Source organism: Bemisia tabaci, chromosome 2 (assembly GCF_918797505.1).
Source record: "Bemisia tabaci chromosome 2, PGI_BMITA_v3".
NCBI lineage: Eukaryota > Metazoa > Arthropoda > Insecta > Hemiptera > Aleyrodidae > Bemisia > Bemisia tabaci.
Window position 1 is genome coordinate 63,594,404 of NC_092794.1, and position 16,828 is coordinate 63,611,231.

Genomic DNA, 16,828 nt, shown 5'->3' on the forward strand with positions numbered 1-16,828 from the left:
AATCAATCGTTTCATGTTAAATAATTTTGTTCAGATCAATCATCCAAAGAGTTCTTGTGCAATGGAAACAGAAGGAAGCCTCTAACTCAGTGAAGTAGAATTTAGGAAGAGGAAATATTGTGCGGAAGATTTTGGGGGGTTAGTCAGAGTGAAGGAAAACTCATGTGTGTGGTGGAGACGATCTTTTTGCATGACTTATTTCACTATGCAGGTGACTCTCCAGACACACTTGAGCTGGATCCCTAACTCAAAGGTGAGGGTAAGTCAGACCAATGAGAGAGTCAGACCCCTGGAATAGACGGTGCTCATTGCCAATGATGTCAAACGAGGTGTATGACCAAGGTACTATTAACAATCAGCTGTTCAGCTGACATGCCCTGTCTTGCTTGAAATCACTGACAATAAACGTGTTACAATAGAGAGAGATCATCAAATCTGAAGGGACCCAATAGCTCATTCAGCGCAAGAGCCTTCGGTGGCCCTCAAAAGTTTTTCATGTAAGTTTCTCATGATTAAACCAAAAACGCTAAATTTTGGCATATCATGACACTAATCAGCCAATGTGTCCAAAAAACTTTCCAAAAGACTAATAGTTGAATGCCAAAACCTCTGGTAAATTGATGCTAAGGGAAAAAATAGCTGATTGAATTTTGATCACCGAGAGGCAAACAGTCATGATGACAAAACCAAGTAGAGGCCATGTCTTAGGCGGCCAATCAGCACAAGCGGACCCTTTTTCCTGCGTATGTTGTAAAAGACAGTCGCAAGTAATGTCTCAAATGGGTCCAAATTTTGGCAGCTTCTAAATAGATTTTCTTTCTTGTTTTGAGTAGAAAAAATCCGGGAAAATCACAAGGAGCTCAACTCTTTCAGCACATGAAGGAAATTAACTGAAGAAAATAGGCATTTATGACTACCCATTTCTCTAGCTAATACTACATCAGTCTTAAATTTTTTGTTAAAATCTTTAAAAATCGTTAAAATCTTTAAATCTTTCTTTAAAAATCTTTTGTTAAATTTAAACAACTTGGGCAATTTCACCTCCGACTTGCCTAACGAAGTTGCAAGATACTTACTAATTTAACGATTTGCATGAAATTAACTTCTGTCAATTTATGGATGGATGATTTCTGAAGTAGGCTACTTGTTTTTCATACAGGGTGTACCAAAAGTCCGTCCCACCCCTGCTAACTTTTGAACGAATTGAGCTAGGGTAATGAAACTTTGGGAATGTTTCTATCTCAAAGGGGACCATCTTTTCGGGGGGTCAAAATTTTGGTCCTCCCTCAGGGGGGGCGCGGGGGGCCCCCAACTTTTTTTTTTCAAATAGCAACCCCTATCTTGTGATACATCATTCGAAAGAGCATAAAAAACTAAGAATTTTGGCGCAAACCGCAGATCAATATCTTAATTTTTGACCGAGTTATGATAGGTCAAAGGTCAAATTTGACCTATTTTCAAAAAATCATAACTCCGGTTCAAATTATCGTAGAGAAAAAAATAAAACGGGAAAATTTACCAAATTGTGTCCGCTTTTAAGTAAAAATTGCAGAAATTACTTCGCTGTAATTTTAAGGGGGGGCTCGGACCCCCAAATACGTCAATTCAAAGGTCATTCAATTTTCCCGCGAAAAAAGGCAATTTCCCTTAGATTTGCCTCCACATTATCTCAGTAAGGTCAAAATTAGTTCAACATTACGTTGGCAAGTCCCCAAATTTCGGGAAAAGTTAAAAAAACGAAATTTAAACGGTCAAATTTAATCACCTTAAATTTCGTTTTTTTTTAAACTTTTCCCGAAATTTGGGGACTTGCCAACGTAATGTTGAACTAATTTTGACCTTACTGAGATAATGTGGAGGCAAATCTAGGGGAAATTGCCTTTTTTCGCGGGAAAATTGAATGACCTTTGAATTGACGTATTTGGGGGTCCGAGCCCCCCCTTAAAATTACAGCGAAGTAATTTCTGCAATTTTTACTTAAAAGCGGACACAATTTGGTAAATTTTCCCGTTTTATTTTTTTCTCTACGATAATTTGAACCGGAGTTATGATTTTTTGAAAATAGGTCAAATTTGACCTTTGACCTATCATAACTCGGTCAAAAATTAAGATATTGATCTGCGGTTTGCGCCAAAATTCTTAGTTTTTTATGCTCTTTCGAATGATGTATCACAAGATAGGGGTTGCTATTTGAAAAAAAAAAGTTGGGGGCCCCCCGCGCCCCCCCTGAGGGAGGACCAAAATTTTGACCCCCCGAAAAGATGGTCCCCTTTGAGATAGAAACATTCCCAAAGTTTCATTACCCTAGCTCAATTCGTTCAAAAGTTAGCAGGGGTGGGACGGACTTTTGGTACACCCTGTATATATTGTTATCATAATTCATCAAGGAATAATATGCTTTATTTTTTCTCATTTCAGTATCCCTTCCCTTCAATTACGAAGAGGCCTAGTCAAAACCGTGGTATGAACAAATCCAATAAAATTCAGTTATCCTTATCACTGCATGAAGATGTTAAACTCAAGGAAACTGAAAACGCATGGAAACCTGTCAAGCTGGCCAAGAAAACTAATGTAGATATGAACTCTGAAGAAAAGAAAACAGAGGTATTTTTTGCACATGTGTTGTCTTTATCAATAGCATATCTCGGAAAGAGTTTTCCCAGTGTTCCAATTTGTCCTCGAGCTCTTTTAGGACCCGGTCAATTCTAACACCTTTGTCTGATAGAATTGTTATCTCACAAATGCTCACATGCGCAGTGCACATGAGAATAAGTTGATTGAGAAATGAAAGTGATGGCAAGAACAGCTCATTCTTCTCATCTAATTTTGAACCCTAGCATGTCCCTTTTAGGTCCTTGAAGAGTTTGAACATACACTTTATGTTCAGTCTCTTTGTTCCTAAATTGACTGTTCTGTCATAAGATGGAAAAAGAAATTACAAATAAATACATTCATTTACTTAGTCAATAGAACCCTTCCAAATCCTTTAAAGTTGGTAGTTGAGTGCCTGCTATCTGGTTAGTAGAACTTAATTATTCAACTTTCTATAAGAAGCACTATTCAAAGCTCATAAATTTAAAAATTGGATGGAGTTATTCAACAGTACCGCACCACCGAATAACCACTTCATAAAAAATTTGCAACGAACCACCTATAAGAAAATTCAGTAAGAATTGTCATTGCATAGCTTAAGAAGAAAGATAATGTGATTGTGGTACTTGATTTCAAGGAAGAATCTGAAAAAAGTTGTAATTTTTTTTTCCTGAAAAAGAACAAATCATGCTGGAATATCTTGAAAAAGAAAGTGGAATACAAAAACTTGTGCATTTTTCAGTGTATGTGTAAGTGTTTTCATCTGATGGCATTTTTATTCTTTTTTTCTTTCAGGAACTCTACAACAAAGTTAGAAGTATATTGAACAAGCTGACGCCGCAAAAATTAGACACTCTAGTCAACCAAATTAAAGATTTACCAATCAACAATCCTGAACGATTAGGAGGAGTAGTAGATTTAATTATCAAGAAGGTTTGTACTCATTAAACTACCCTTTTTGTTTCACTGACTGCAATGTTGGTGTCTATGGTATCGATGATTATGAACCATCAAAGTTACTGTATACCAGGTGAAAAGTTCAAATTTTTCTATTCCCTGTTAGCATCTCAAATTTTGTTAAACATTTTTCTATGCCGTTTTTTGCCTTTGTAGAACCGGGTTTTTCAAACCTTGAGAGTGAATTTAGCTGTCACCTTATTAAGTTTTGAGCTTGGGTTCAAACCAACGGTGAGCCAAGTAAAAGATCATTAGGATGCAACCTTTTTTCTTAGTGTGAAATATTGCAACAATCGGCCATCAGCTGGTCCCATTTCACAAAAAAAGGTGCAAAAGAAATATTTTGCCCAAAATTTGGGTATTGGAAGTTACACAAATGCCTCCATTATCATATCAGTTTAATTGGAGAAAACAAACTAGTCGTGCAGTTAGTATGTGCCTTTGGTGTAGAAAAAGTAATCATACTTCAAATCTTACATTTCTTCCTATCTTGGAGCATGTAAGAGGTATTAACTGCAAAACTTTTGAATTTGAAAGCCAGGAGGCTCTCGCCACCAGCTTTTGCAGCCATACATGGTAATGCCAGCGGTGACTCGTCCTCCGCTTTTCCCTCCGGAGGCTTAATTTTTGCATTTGAATCCTTGGTGGATAGCCTCTGGGGAAAAATTTAAGATTTTACCACAATTTGAAATATTTTTCCCATCAAAAATTCATCTTAATTGGGAAAACTTTTCCTTCAGTTTATCTAGTGCAATTGCTGCCTTTGGCAATTGCGTCCAATGGCCCGCATGATCCATCAAGGAATAGTTAAATTCAACTCAAAGCATTCTACCTCAGTGTACATAACCATGTACCTTGTGCTAACAATGTTACCTCCTGAAATAAGTTGATATCTAAATTATAAATGTTATTCAAAGTTCAGCTGAAGAATTTTCTAGATAATGAACCGTTTGCAACCTCTGGGGTTACTAAATTTTAATTTCTTGGTTGTTTCAGGCAATTGATGAACCCAATTTCAGTGAAGCTTACGCCAAAATGTGTAAAATATTGTCTACTGGTCAATACATGAACATCAGCGACAAAGAGAATTTCGACAAAAATCAAACAGACTTTAGAAGAGTTCTCTTGAATTGTTGCCAAAAGCAGTTCGAACTTAGGGAAAAAATTGAAGCTGACTACAAAGAGAAAATAAAGAATGATATGAAAGAAGTAACAGATCCTGTAAGTCCTTTTGGATTTCTTTTGATTTCATTAATTTATCTGCATCCCAAGTTCAATTTTGAGATGGAGAAAGAATTTCTCCTAGTTCTAGTTTTACTTCCTGAGGGACTCTAAAACGAATGTTATAAGCTGGACTCATGATGATTTGTCTAATCTTCTCAGAGAGAAATTTTAGATTTCTTTGATCGCAACAAATCTGTCTGATGGTTCGCCAAAAGTAACCAGAACATAATTCACATACAACTGAAAAGTAAGCAATGAGGGTGGTGATGTACATTGGAAATAATTAAGACTTAAAGATGAAAATTTTAAGCATGAAAAAAAATATGTAGGTTTTTCCTATCAAATGCTCTGTAAGCAAAAAAAGTTAGAACTTGAAAAATAAATACCTCAACAGCATTCAAGCAAGGGGGTGCTAAAACATAACTCATCTAGTTTTGGCATGTTTTAACTCCATGCCAAATTTGAACATCTGAAGAAGAGAATTGATAGAATTCAGTCTGGTCAATTTCCTTTTCTAACTGCCAATAAATTGTATGCCACTTGCAGTCACTCTGTGACAGAATCAATAAAAAATGCCACCTTCATTTTCTCTGAATCACTTCTTATTGTAAATGTAGATCATAATCAAGTTTTTTTATTATATTCTTAATCCCTCTTTCCTACTCTCTTTCTATTTTTAATCCTCTTGCTCTTTCTATCTAGGAAAAAGTGAAAGAATTGAAACTAAACCATCAGGAAGAAGAGCGAAAAATTAGGATGAAGGCAGCTGGTCACTGTCGGTAAGTCACCCTTAACTTGTAAAACTGAATGAAAGCCAACACTTCTAAAATCTCTACGTAATAAATCTTTGTCAATAATTCTGCTTTAGAAGAGAAGAAGAAAGGTGCCCATAAATAATTTATTCTGATGTGACCGGCTTGAGATGTTGTCTGTGTTTTTGTACTAAGAATATGACTATTGAAACTTTGCCATTGTCCTCTTTGATGATTTCAGTGAAGTTGGTGCTCCCTCTCAATTCTAATCCTCGGTCCTTCGTAATTTATGTAGTGTTAGATGTTTAGATAGCACTCCTACTGCCAATAAACATTTGAAGCAGTTGAAGTGATGAACACCCATAACTATCAATTCGACAACTTTGATCATAAATGATTGATTGGGTGTGGGAGGAAAACCGATTATTGATCCCTGGTGTGGGGACTTGAAACAAATTTTATTTAGAGGTTCGGTACTTATTTTGTGCCCGAAGCTCTAAGCTGCCATTTTATTTGAGTCGGAACTTCCAATTCGGTGACTAACAAATTGCAACATTGGTGCGTGATATTGGTACCACCTCTTGAGGTGGTTCTAAAAAAGGTTCGACCTATCGAAAACCAACGGATCTGATTGGTCGAATCTGGTAACAACAGTGTTCATTGATGTTGGTGATTGATGAGACAAATCGGGACAGAACTTCCCAAAGAGGCTTGGAACTTTAAATAAAATTCGCTTAATGTGTCCAAGGCTAGCAAAGAAGGGTCACCATGAAGCCATCTCTACTTTCCTCATACCTATGTTCAATTAACACCAGTGGGAAAACAAAATAATAAATGTTTCACCAGTTGATCGTCTGGAAAACCCTTCCCTCCTCTCTCTCTCTCCACAGCTCCAAAATATCACCCTTTTCCCGTGATGAAGGTCACTGCATAGAGCTTTGCGCACCTAGGACCAGTGTGAGACAAGTTCCTGAAACTCACCAGTTGAGTATAGAATTCATCAGTTTGAAGATACCATGAAAGTTGACTTTTACAGCGAAAAACTATCGTTATACTTTTTTCACGTGTGTCTAATGTTGTGACTTTATTCTATTCTGGTTTTTTTTCTATTTTTCAGTTTTATTGGAGAATTGTTCAAATTAGACATGCTGAAAACTAGCATTATGCACAATTGTATCATGTATTTGCTCAAGAAAACAGATGAAGAACCTTTAGAAAGTTTATGCAAGTTGCTAACAACAATAGGCAAACACTATGAAAGTAGACTGGAAAATAATAATGTGAGTACATATTATTCTCTCACTACATTGCATTCAAAAAAAGTTGATCGCATAGAAACTGCCTAGATCTTGTCACTTTCTTTTTTTTGTAATGGAAGACCAACGAATAGCCCCAGAATGTTATCATGTAGCAAAATTGAAAAATGAGTAATAATATAAGAAAAATAATTTCTCGATTCCTACTCTGAGTGTCTTTAAACATGTTACTTTCCAATATTTCTTTGCTGAAAATTGTCTGCTAAGTCAAGAAAACATTCAAGAAGATGGGGAAATAAAATGACTGTGAAGCACTTTTACTGGATATTACTGTTATGTTTATATTAGCGCTACCTCAATATATATTGGATATTCCATTATAAATTACTCAGTAGATCCACAGTTGTATCTGTGGCACTTGGCATCATGACGGACCGATAGGCAGAAATGCCCGATCACAGTAATCTTTCTGGCTTATGCTAAACATCCCTAAAGAACAGTAATCATGACTGAATTGCAGAGGGTCAATTAGAGTCAAAATGGCTTACATCTAAAGCCTCTCCTCACTTGATTTTCATGCTTATTTTTTCTGTGTCATACGCACAGATTCCATGAAGCATTGTCGGTTACTTCTCTATTGGATCAATCCGTGTGTTTACTAATCTCATGTGTAAATTTTTTTTCTATTTGCAGCAAGCACTTGATCCTATTATGAATGAATTAGCAAAATTAGCAAGTAAGAATAATAAGCAAAAGAAGAAGAATGCTCCCCAAATTTCATCAAGAATTAGGTTCATGATCCAAGATGTGTTGGATTTGAGGGCGAACAATTGGGTGCCCAGGAGAGATGACAATACACCGAAAACAATCGACCAGATCCACAAAGAGGCTGAGCGGGAGCAGTTAGAGACGAGTATATCATTAGCAAACACTAGTATGAAGAAACTAGACAGGCCAAGGATGGACGACCGGGGAAAGCGGGGTGGTAGTCGAGATAGCTTCATGAACTCGGATGGAGATTCATGGCAGACTCCAAAGAACGTGTCAAGAATGAGTTCTTCATACAAGGGCTCTCAGTATCCGATCGATACCTCCAAGTTCGAAAACTTCAAAATGAGCATTGAACAACCCATGGAAAACATCCGATTAGGAATGGCCAGACCAAACATTTGGGCCAGTGGGGCTGTTACCAACAAAGGAAATCAGCCTGACCAGTCCAGAAACAAAATACCAGAAAGGAATCAATTTGCTGCACTACTCGAGCAGCAAGACAGGGATAATAACCAATTTTTCACTAATTCTAATAAATCCTCATCCATCAGTAGAGATAAAAGTAGAGATAGTCGCAACATGTCGCAAGACGATGACATGCTGCCCAAAAGTAGACCAATGGGAGGCCCTCCATCGCGAGAGGGCTCACACATGCGCTCTGCTCCTCCTAGCATACAACCGCCAGTGGCTCCAGTCAAACCTGTTCTCAATTCAGAGGCTATGACCAAAACAATTAAATCAATGTTAGACGAATACATTAGTTTGAAACAAATCTCGGTAAGTTCCAGAATATCAATTTATTTATTTATTTTGGTCGTATAATGACCTTTGCAATTACGATAATATCATTTCAAAGCCCATCATCATTAATAAACTAAGTGCCATAAAGTTAATTTCAATCTATTCTGACTTTTACGAGTATCTCAGACAAATGCTGCAAAGCAGACCACTAATGCTGTCTTACGGATGTCGTTCACGTGTGCACTTGTTGGCAGCACTCAGCTAGTTATGCAGGAAGTTATCTTTGATGCTTTAAAGGAAATGCCACGCCTAACTCGATTCTCGTTTTCTCGGCACTCAGTGAATTATTGCTGATAAGTCTGCTTTTCATTCTGAATTTTCTGTGTACTGTCTGTTGCACTGAAATTGGCACTCAACAGTCAGTCAAGTTTTCATGATAGCCAATTTTGATGAGTGATCAGTTTGAAATGATGCACGTCATATGCAGCATCTATAAAAAATCAGCCCCACTTCAACTCAAAATTTCATTCCCAGTATTGCTGTGTCCTCTTAGAGTACAGTTGGAGAATGAAAAATTTCTGTAGAAAAGTCAATTTTTTATACTTCAGGCTGATGAAGGTCACGGAGTGCTCGTTCGAAAGCGATAGCATAAGCTACAAGCTTGAAAATTTACTAGTGAGAATGCTAAAAATTCTCATAATATTCATTTGTCTTGTGTCTCACCCAGTATAAGGCTTTTCAAGCGGCAAGCTCCCACAAACTGTGTTTCAATATCATTAATATTCTTCTTGAAACAGGCAAATTCTCAGTTCTTTTGAGATAGTCTTTGTAGTCCAATGCACTGGTTTCTCCTCTTGAAATTTCTTAGAAGTGTTCCCTAAAAAAAAATTATTAACACCAACTGAAAGTCTACTCACATCATCAAATATGTTTATATCATTAGATGATTTCGTAAAATCCATATTTTCTACCTATTGGAAAGAAGAAGTCTTTTGTTCCTAAATGCTTTTGCCAATTTAAATTATCTTAATATTCACCCAAAGGCACAAGTATTTTGTTTTCACTTGTTTGCAATGATCCGTAAAACTGTCAATTTCCTGTAATACATGCTCTTCTCTTGACCCCTCAGCAAAATTTTCGAGATATCTCTCCTTTTCTTCAATTTGACTGGATATTAAAAACTTCTCCTAAAAATTATTTCAAATCTTGAGTATTTTAGGTTAACACAGCGTAAATATTAACATTCAGACGTTGTCCAGATTTTGATTACATTCACCAATTCATCTTTTAATTATTTAATTTGATTTTTTCAGGAGGTGGAACTTACGTTGAAAGCAAAGTTTGTTACGCCTGCATGTATAGAAAAGTTTGTAGATGGCTTCCTTGAATATGTCATGGAACAAAGGAAAGATCAGGATATAGTTGCTCCTGTACTTGGACTTCTTTTAGATTCTAAATTAATTACTCTTACACCTCAAATTATTGCTAAACAGTAAGCATATTTTACTTTTTACTTTAAAATTTAAATTTTAGGTCGAATTAGGATGCTTGTAAAAGCAGTAATTTTTCCTGAATTTATCAGAACCTATCCACTGTCTTAGAATAATTCCCAGTCAAGTTTTTAGGCCAAAGTTTGCATCAAGTCCCTTCAGTTAATCAATTTCTGTCCATAATTATCATCACTCTTCTAGTGTTGAGCTCATCACTCCATCTAACACCCAGTCAGTGGCCCAATTACTGAAACTATGTTGATACAATACGACAAGACATTGTCGTATCTTAACCATGCAATATATTGCAATTCAATGTCTCATTGAGCGGTAAGCTTTCACTAATCGGTCGCTTTGAAGACTCAGGAGCTTAGTTCGAAATTCCCTGATGAACTTGAGGAAAACCACATTCCTTTACATTTCCATTTTCATGATGAAAAAGAGAACACATGAACTCAACTGATTATGATGGTTTTTAAATTTTGTTTATGTATAGAGTGAACCTTCGTTTCGAGGCTGGAGGTTCCTGGGGTCCACTGAATGCTATTGGATGACTAGTTCCTTTCCCTATAATTTAACTTACAAGGGGAACTTCCCAAGCTGCCGCCTCCGATCGGGCTGAAAAAATTCGTACGAACTCTTTGGATGAATTTATTTGACCCGTATTTTTTTGTTTTTTCCAATGCCCCCCAGAAACACCCCAAAAAAATTCCGGAAAGTTTTGCTTTGAGCGCTTGAGTCTATATACGCAGTATAGCATTACCCACTTACCGTCAAGTGGTGGCTCTGCGGCAGCGCGCTCGCCCAGTGATCCGGCGGGCCCGGGTTCGATTCCCAGGCGCCGCGCCAAATTTTTACGACCGAATTTTATATTCTCACACATTTTCACATTGATTCCCATTTGATACATTAGAACTTAAAACATCAATTAATTTACAACCATCAACGATCAATAACTTCTTCAATTTGAAGTGTAGATTTTTTTTTGGGAGGGGGGGAGGGGTCACGCGCGCGATATTCTCGCCAATCACTGTACTTTCACATTAGCAGACGACCCGCTCCGCCCCCTCACATCAACATATTTCTCCCGATCACCCGTATGCGTCATGATTTTTCCCATCATTATCCAGAAAATGATAATGAAAAATTACTTCGAACATTCAAATTAAAAATGCTACAATTTTTCATTATCATTTTCTGGATACTGATGGGAAAAATCATGACTCATACGGATGATCGGAAGAAATATGTCGATGTGAGGGGGCGAAGCGGGTCGTCTGCTAATGTGAAAGTACAGTGATTGGCGAGAATATCGCGCGCGTGACCCCTCCCCCCTCCCAAAAAAAAATCTACACTTCAAATTGAAGAAGTTATTGATCGTTGATGGTTGTAAATTAATTGATGTTTTAAGTTCTAATGTATCAAATGGGAATCGATGTGAAAATGTGTGAGAATATAAAATTCGGTCGTAAAAATTTGGCGCGGCTCCCGGGGATCGAACCCGGGCCCGCCGGATCACTGAGCGAGCGCGCTACCGCAGAGCCACCACTTGACTGTAAAAGCGTGCTGCTATACTGCGTATATAGACTCAAGCGCTCAAAGCAAAACTTTCCGGAATTTTTTTGGGGTGTTTCTGTTGGGCATTGGAAAAAACAAAAAAATACGGGTCAAATAAATTCATCCAAAGAGTTCGTACGAATTTTTTCAGCCCGATCGGAGGCGGCAGCTTGGGAAGTTCCCCTTGTTAGTCTCAATGAACTTATTGTTAGTCGCCTCTCTCTCCCTCACCCTTATAATTTTTTAGTAGACTTAGTCGGTTAATTTTTTATGTACTTGAATTTTCAGTCCTTGCCCTAATTTTTCATATCGTCTTTTTTCAGATTTAGTGATTTCCTCTCACTCGCGGAAGATTTGATAATAGATTATCCCAAATTTTGGGATTATATGGCTTTGGTAATGGGTCACACATTAACGTCAGAACACTTCAATTTTGACAATTTGAGGCAATCGTGTAAATCTATTCTTCAATCTGACAATAGTAAAAAACTTTTAGCTCTTGTATTCAACGTAATTTCTTCATTAAAGGTGAGCACACTTTCTTATCTCCAGTTAATTAAGTAGCGCTTTATTGTTTTTTTATTATCAAGCAGAGGCTCAAAAGTTACTAAAACAGAACTTTTCATCTCGGTCCAATGTCCATTAATTTGTAAAACTGTATGCCATACCAAAGTGAGTAGTGAAGTAAGTCACATTAGTGTCAGTTTTTGTTACCTCTGAAGCAAATGCCTGGCAATTTCAATCAAAATAAGCACACAAAAGTATACAGGAAGGTCCGTAGTGTTTGCAATCAGCAGCAGTACATCAATTTTCTTTTTGTAGTTCTCCACAACATGGTCAGAGTATTGTATCCTAAAAATCAATGCAGTCTCAGTAACTTGAACAAAAAATCAAGCCTCATCCGAGAAATATATCCAGCAGGCTTGAGGAGATTCTGCTAACTTGTACATGTTACCAGTTATGTTTTGACATATCCGCTCATTGCAACGCTGTCAGTTATTTCTTCTCCTTTTTGTCACACCTACAATATTAGTTTATCAAGTAAACTCTGTTTTCTTTTTCAGACTGCAATTTGGATTAGTCACAAATGGAATGCCTCAAAAGTTTCTCTCAAGGACTTCATTCCGGAAAATGATGTTGATGAATTTATCAAAACAAACGTAAGAATTTTCACTAATTATTGGATCTCTCAACATTTGATTCTTCATAGTGTTGTGCCACACTCCAACAACACCCTAATTAATCAGACATTTATGCTTGAAATAATGTGAAAATGATTGAAGTCGAAAGGAACCATGTGCACAGGGTCTATTTGCTAAATGATAAAAAAATGATATTTATAATACACATAGTTACCATTAGAAAAACAACAGAAAAGGGGATAGTATTAAAAAAAAATAAAAGCATAGCACAGGTGAACATTTCGTTAGAGGAGTCATTCCATTCCATCCATGCTCACATCGCCGTTGCTTCCGCGCGCAAGTTGAGGAGAGCACAAGGTCAATCAAGGCGGATATCTATCAATGCGAGAAAAACGTGGATGTAAACTTGCTGTTTGTTATGAGGTGGTTAGAATTATCGTCTCGTCACATGTGTTTTGGCGGATTGGCATCAGCAATGTCGAATATTGCGTGGTATCCTTTTGAGCCGAGGTTGGATGGAAGGACTCCTCAAACAAAATTTTCACCTGTGTCGTGGTATCGTGTTTGAAGCGGGGAGCTCGAAAAAATGAAAATCTCTCATGCAAATTGTGAAGTAAGTAGTGCATTTCAGACTTTGCTAATGCGCTCATCGTGATTTCTGAGACACTTTCTATGTGTTTCAACTCTTATTTTTGCTATAGCAAAAGTTTGCAGCAGGCCCATTGGTCAAAGTAAACAAAAATGTGATAATAAATGCGTTACGATGATTACATATCATCGGACTAAAGTTCAAAATGAAATACGCTGCAATTTTCCCAAGCAAAAATCATAATAGACTACCATTTATCAATGCTATGTTTCCCAAGCGAATGGCTTGAGATGTTGTTTTTGAAATTTGCGAATTTTATGTAGGTCAACCACTAAGAAGTTTCTATGTAATGCTTCTATGGAAAAATATTACCAAAAAATTTTCATCTGCCAAGCAAGGGGTTGAAGCAAGGTGTTGGGATGTTCAAAGAATCTAATATCTCGGAAAATGCCAAGTTACAGATCTTTTCATACTTTGTCCAATGGCGCAATGGAAAATCAACATTTACGTGATCTCATGCACTAATTTAGTTCATTCTGAGTGGTGGTATTGACCGAATTTTTCTCCTTTTTTTCACAGAAATTAGAATATTTAACGGATCCTAATGCTCCTATCTTAAAGTCTAGCACCCCTACCTTTACGTTTGATGAAATCAAAACTAAACTGCTGCAAATTCTGCAAGATCATCCTGATGATGCCCTCGTGCCTGTTCAAAGTTGGGTCAGCGTAAGTATCATTGCCACTTTCTTACTTGTAATGAGTCAAATCCAAGGAATTTGATCCTATCTTGAAAAGAGGTTGCATCAGCTGGTTGTGGCACACTTGAGAACTGCAAGCAAAGTAGTGCTTGTCTCACCAAACTCTCTATGTAATGATTCATCGCTCATCATTAAACACAGCTGTCATAGAAATCATATTTTAAAATTTCTGAAAAGACTGCTGATACTGCATGAGGTTCAGTTTAGCTCTTGAACAAGCTTTCTTCTTTTCCGGCAAATTTTGGTGCTTTCAATTTATTCTGCACAAATGTGAAGGTCACATTATAGAGAAATGGAAACCTAGCCTTCGATATGTAAAGATAACATACAATGCTTGATGTCAGATCCAGTCATTCATAGGTCTACTCAGAATCAGATATCTCTTCATGATCTTTTGTTTGATGCAATTCCACCCTTAAAACAATTGAACTTCATTTTGCAATATGGAACTACTATTTTCAGTCCATTTTAGAAACAATGCATGTGCCACTCGGTTCCCTTTGCACTTAAGTGCTTTCATGGATGAGTCACAAATATTAGATCCTTATTGCTAAATGTAGCCAATTAACTGGTCCATCGCTCAGGTTGAACTGGTTCTTTTTTAAAGCTCTTCACATCTCTTGAAATCTGAGAGTTGTTTTATAGAATTTCAGTGCTATGTTCTCATTGTCTCTCCCTCCTCTTATTTTCTTTTCTTATGTTAAGATTAATTTTTCTTTCTCTTTTTTTTGCAGGAAAATTGGGGACCCGGTCCATACGATCACAGTCTAATTCGTCCATTAATGACAGCTATTTGTGAAGCTTCAATTACAGGTATGAGAAGTCTCAAAATTTGCCCAACCCCTCAGTGGATTAAAGTTGGCAATTAATTTTTTTTTTTTTTTTCTTCAAATGTTTCTATTTCTCAGGAAAGTTAAGACTCTGTAAAGCGTAGACTTTAAAGAATGAGAGGATAATCTAGGAGGAAACATTTTCTTTGCCAAGTACAATTTATAACGCTAGTCCAGTAAAAGCTGGAAGTACCATAGAACCCCGCACAGACCTTATGGGCAATGGCTCTCTCTAGAATCTGATGAAACTTGGATATGTTGCTCAGCTAGTCATTCTGATCAAAAGTTCTGATGGGCCGAAAGAGATCCCACGAGCGGTTTTCGAGATATTCGCCGTTTAATGTGCAGAAATTGAGGTTTCGCTGGCCGGACCATTGTGCGGCACCTCTCGTGTCCTTCCCGTCCAGTCCACTTCGGCCGCTCTCCGCTTCCCCGCCACCCATACCCGAGGCTTGGACTCCGACGCTCAAGAGGTTTTGCTTATCGCCGCCGAGCCGGGTGGTCTTATCACCGTGAGCGTCAGAGCCCGAGCCTCGGGTATGGGTGGCGGGGAAGCGGAGAGCGGCCAAAGTGGACTGGACAGGAAGGACACAAGAGGCGCCACACAACGGTCCGGCCAGCGAAACCTCAATTTTCGCACCTAAAACGGCGAATATCTCAAAAACTGCTCGCGGGATCTCTTTCGGCCCAAGAACTTTTGATCAGAATGACTAGCTGAGCAACATATCCAAGTTTCATCAGATTCTAGAGAGAGCCATTGCCCATAAGGTCTGTGCGGGGTTGTTTGTTGCGAATAGCTGTAAAATCCACTAACTAAGCAAGGATCGCTTTAGAAGAAAGGTTTGCCTAAAAAAGTCCTTGAGTGTACTCCTTATTTTTCTTATTTTCAAGTCTCTACAAAGCATTTAATTGTAGAAAATGGTACAATTTTACTTGAAAATCTCTGAATTCTGTATTGTCCTGTGATGGTGTATAATGAAACGTAAATGATCGGTCGTTTTTACTCTCTTTGCAATGCAACTCAAACAAATTTTAAATCTGTAGCTTCGGCAGTATGTCATACTTTTGCCACCTCACTCAAGTAGCAGAAAATTTGGAGTTTGGTCAAGTAAAACTTTATTTTAAAAACCTAGAAAGTCCTTAAAAAAAAATTTCCTATTGCTGTTTGAAAATTCATCGAAGTCCTTGATATTATTGAATAGAACTCTCTAAAATCTCTTAAAGTGAGTTCTTAATTACGGTTCTAGAAATCTTCCGTAAACTCAGAGACTCCAACAGTTCCCTTCTTATGTGGATTCCTGAAACTGCCATCTTGTGCAAGGTTTCTGCTGTATAAGCATGAGCTAATAGTGAAATTCTTCATTTGCTGCAGGTGCTGGAGAGAAGAACGTTTTCAACAAGGATGTTCTGGAAAAGCATTCCAAATTAATCAGTTATTATGTGGACTACAACCCTAATTTAGAAGCCCATTGTCTAATGGCAATCTGCGAATTAATGGAAAAACTACAGCACCCTAAAGGTATCGTATTTTGCTGCAATTTACAGTTTTCATTTATCGGTGAATTGAAGCGTATTTTCGTTGATGATTGGTCGAACCAAAATAGGTGGATCAAGTGGTTTCATATTTTGTTTTGACGGGATCATAATTTTTCGGAACAACATCGGGACTCACCAGACAGATAGAAGGTGGAATTCTTGCGAACGTTGGAGCCAAAATAGAATCCCACAAAAAGTGGGGTTTAGAAATGACCTGATGAAGATGATTGCATCAGACCAGAATCAATTTCGAAAGTCTTACCTCAAATGTTTACCAACCCGATATGATCTCGCCGCCATTATGGCGGCATTTTGGCTCGACCGATCATCAACGAAAATACGCCTCTTCACACTTCATCTGCCACGTTGTTTAGGGTCCATATTTCCCCCGGCGCCATAACATTCTAGCCCCCCTCCTTCCCCCAGCCGAGTATTAAAGAAAATAGGAGTTTGGTGGTACACTCTGTTGCTAGGGCCGTGTGCTGGTCGTGAGCCATTCAAGCATTCACAGGGATCCAGTGACCACAGGCTTACATGAGTGCTCGTTGTTACCGCATCCCAGTTGAAATGACTGGAGTGGTGCTTGCGGAAGCCCAAGAGGGAAGGCGGGGAAGGCAGACAGCACCCCGAAGA

The 16,828-nt window shown here is 37.9% G+C and overlaps 1 protein-coding gene across 5 annotated transcripts in view; it reads left to right on the plus strand.

Moving 5' to 3' along the window:
* Nucleotides 1–16,828, plus strand: part of LOC109039570 (eukaryotic translation initiation factor 4 gamma 3) — a 138,280-nt gene that overhangs the window by 113,273 nt on the left and 8,179 nt on the right. For all 5 annotated transcript variants that reach the window (XM_072296033.1, XM_072296031.1, XM_072296032.1 and 2 more), the window contains 12 exons: nt 2,419–2,604; nt 3,388–3,525; nt 4,546–4,770; nt 5,476–5,552; nt 6,643–6,805; nt 7,475–8,329; nt 9,607–9,785; nt 11,664–11,868; nt 12,405–12,500; nt 13,651–13,797; nt 14,564–14,642; nt 16,032–16,178. In XM_072296033.1, the coding sequence (XP_072152134.1) occupies nt 2,419–2,604; nt 3,388–3,525; nt 4,546–4,770; nt 5,476–5,552; nt 6,643–6,805; nt 7,475–8,329; nt 9,607–9,785; nt 11,664–11,868; nt 12,405–12,500; nt 13,651–13,797; nt 14,564–14,642; nt 16,032–16,178 (2,497 nt within the window). The remainder of the gene's footprint in view (nt 1–2,418; nt 2,605–3,387; nt 3,526–4,545; nt 4,771–5,475; nt 5,553–6,642; nt 6,806–7,474; nt 8,330–9,606; nt 9,786–11,663; nt 11,869–12,404; nt 12,501–13,650; nt 13,798–14,563; nt 14,643–16,031; nt 16,179–16,828) is intronic.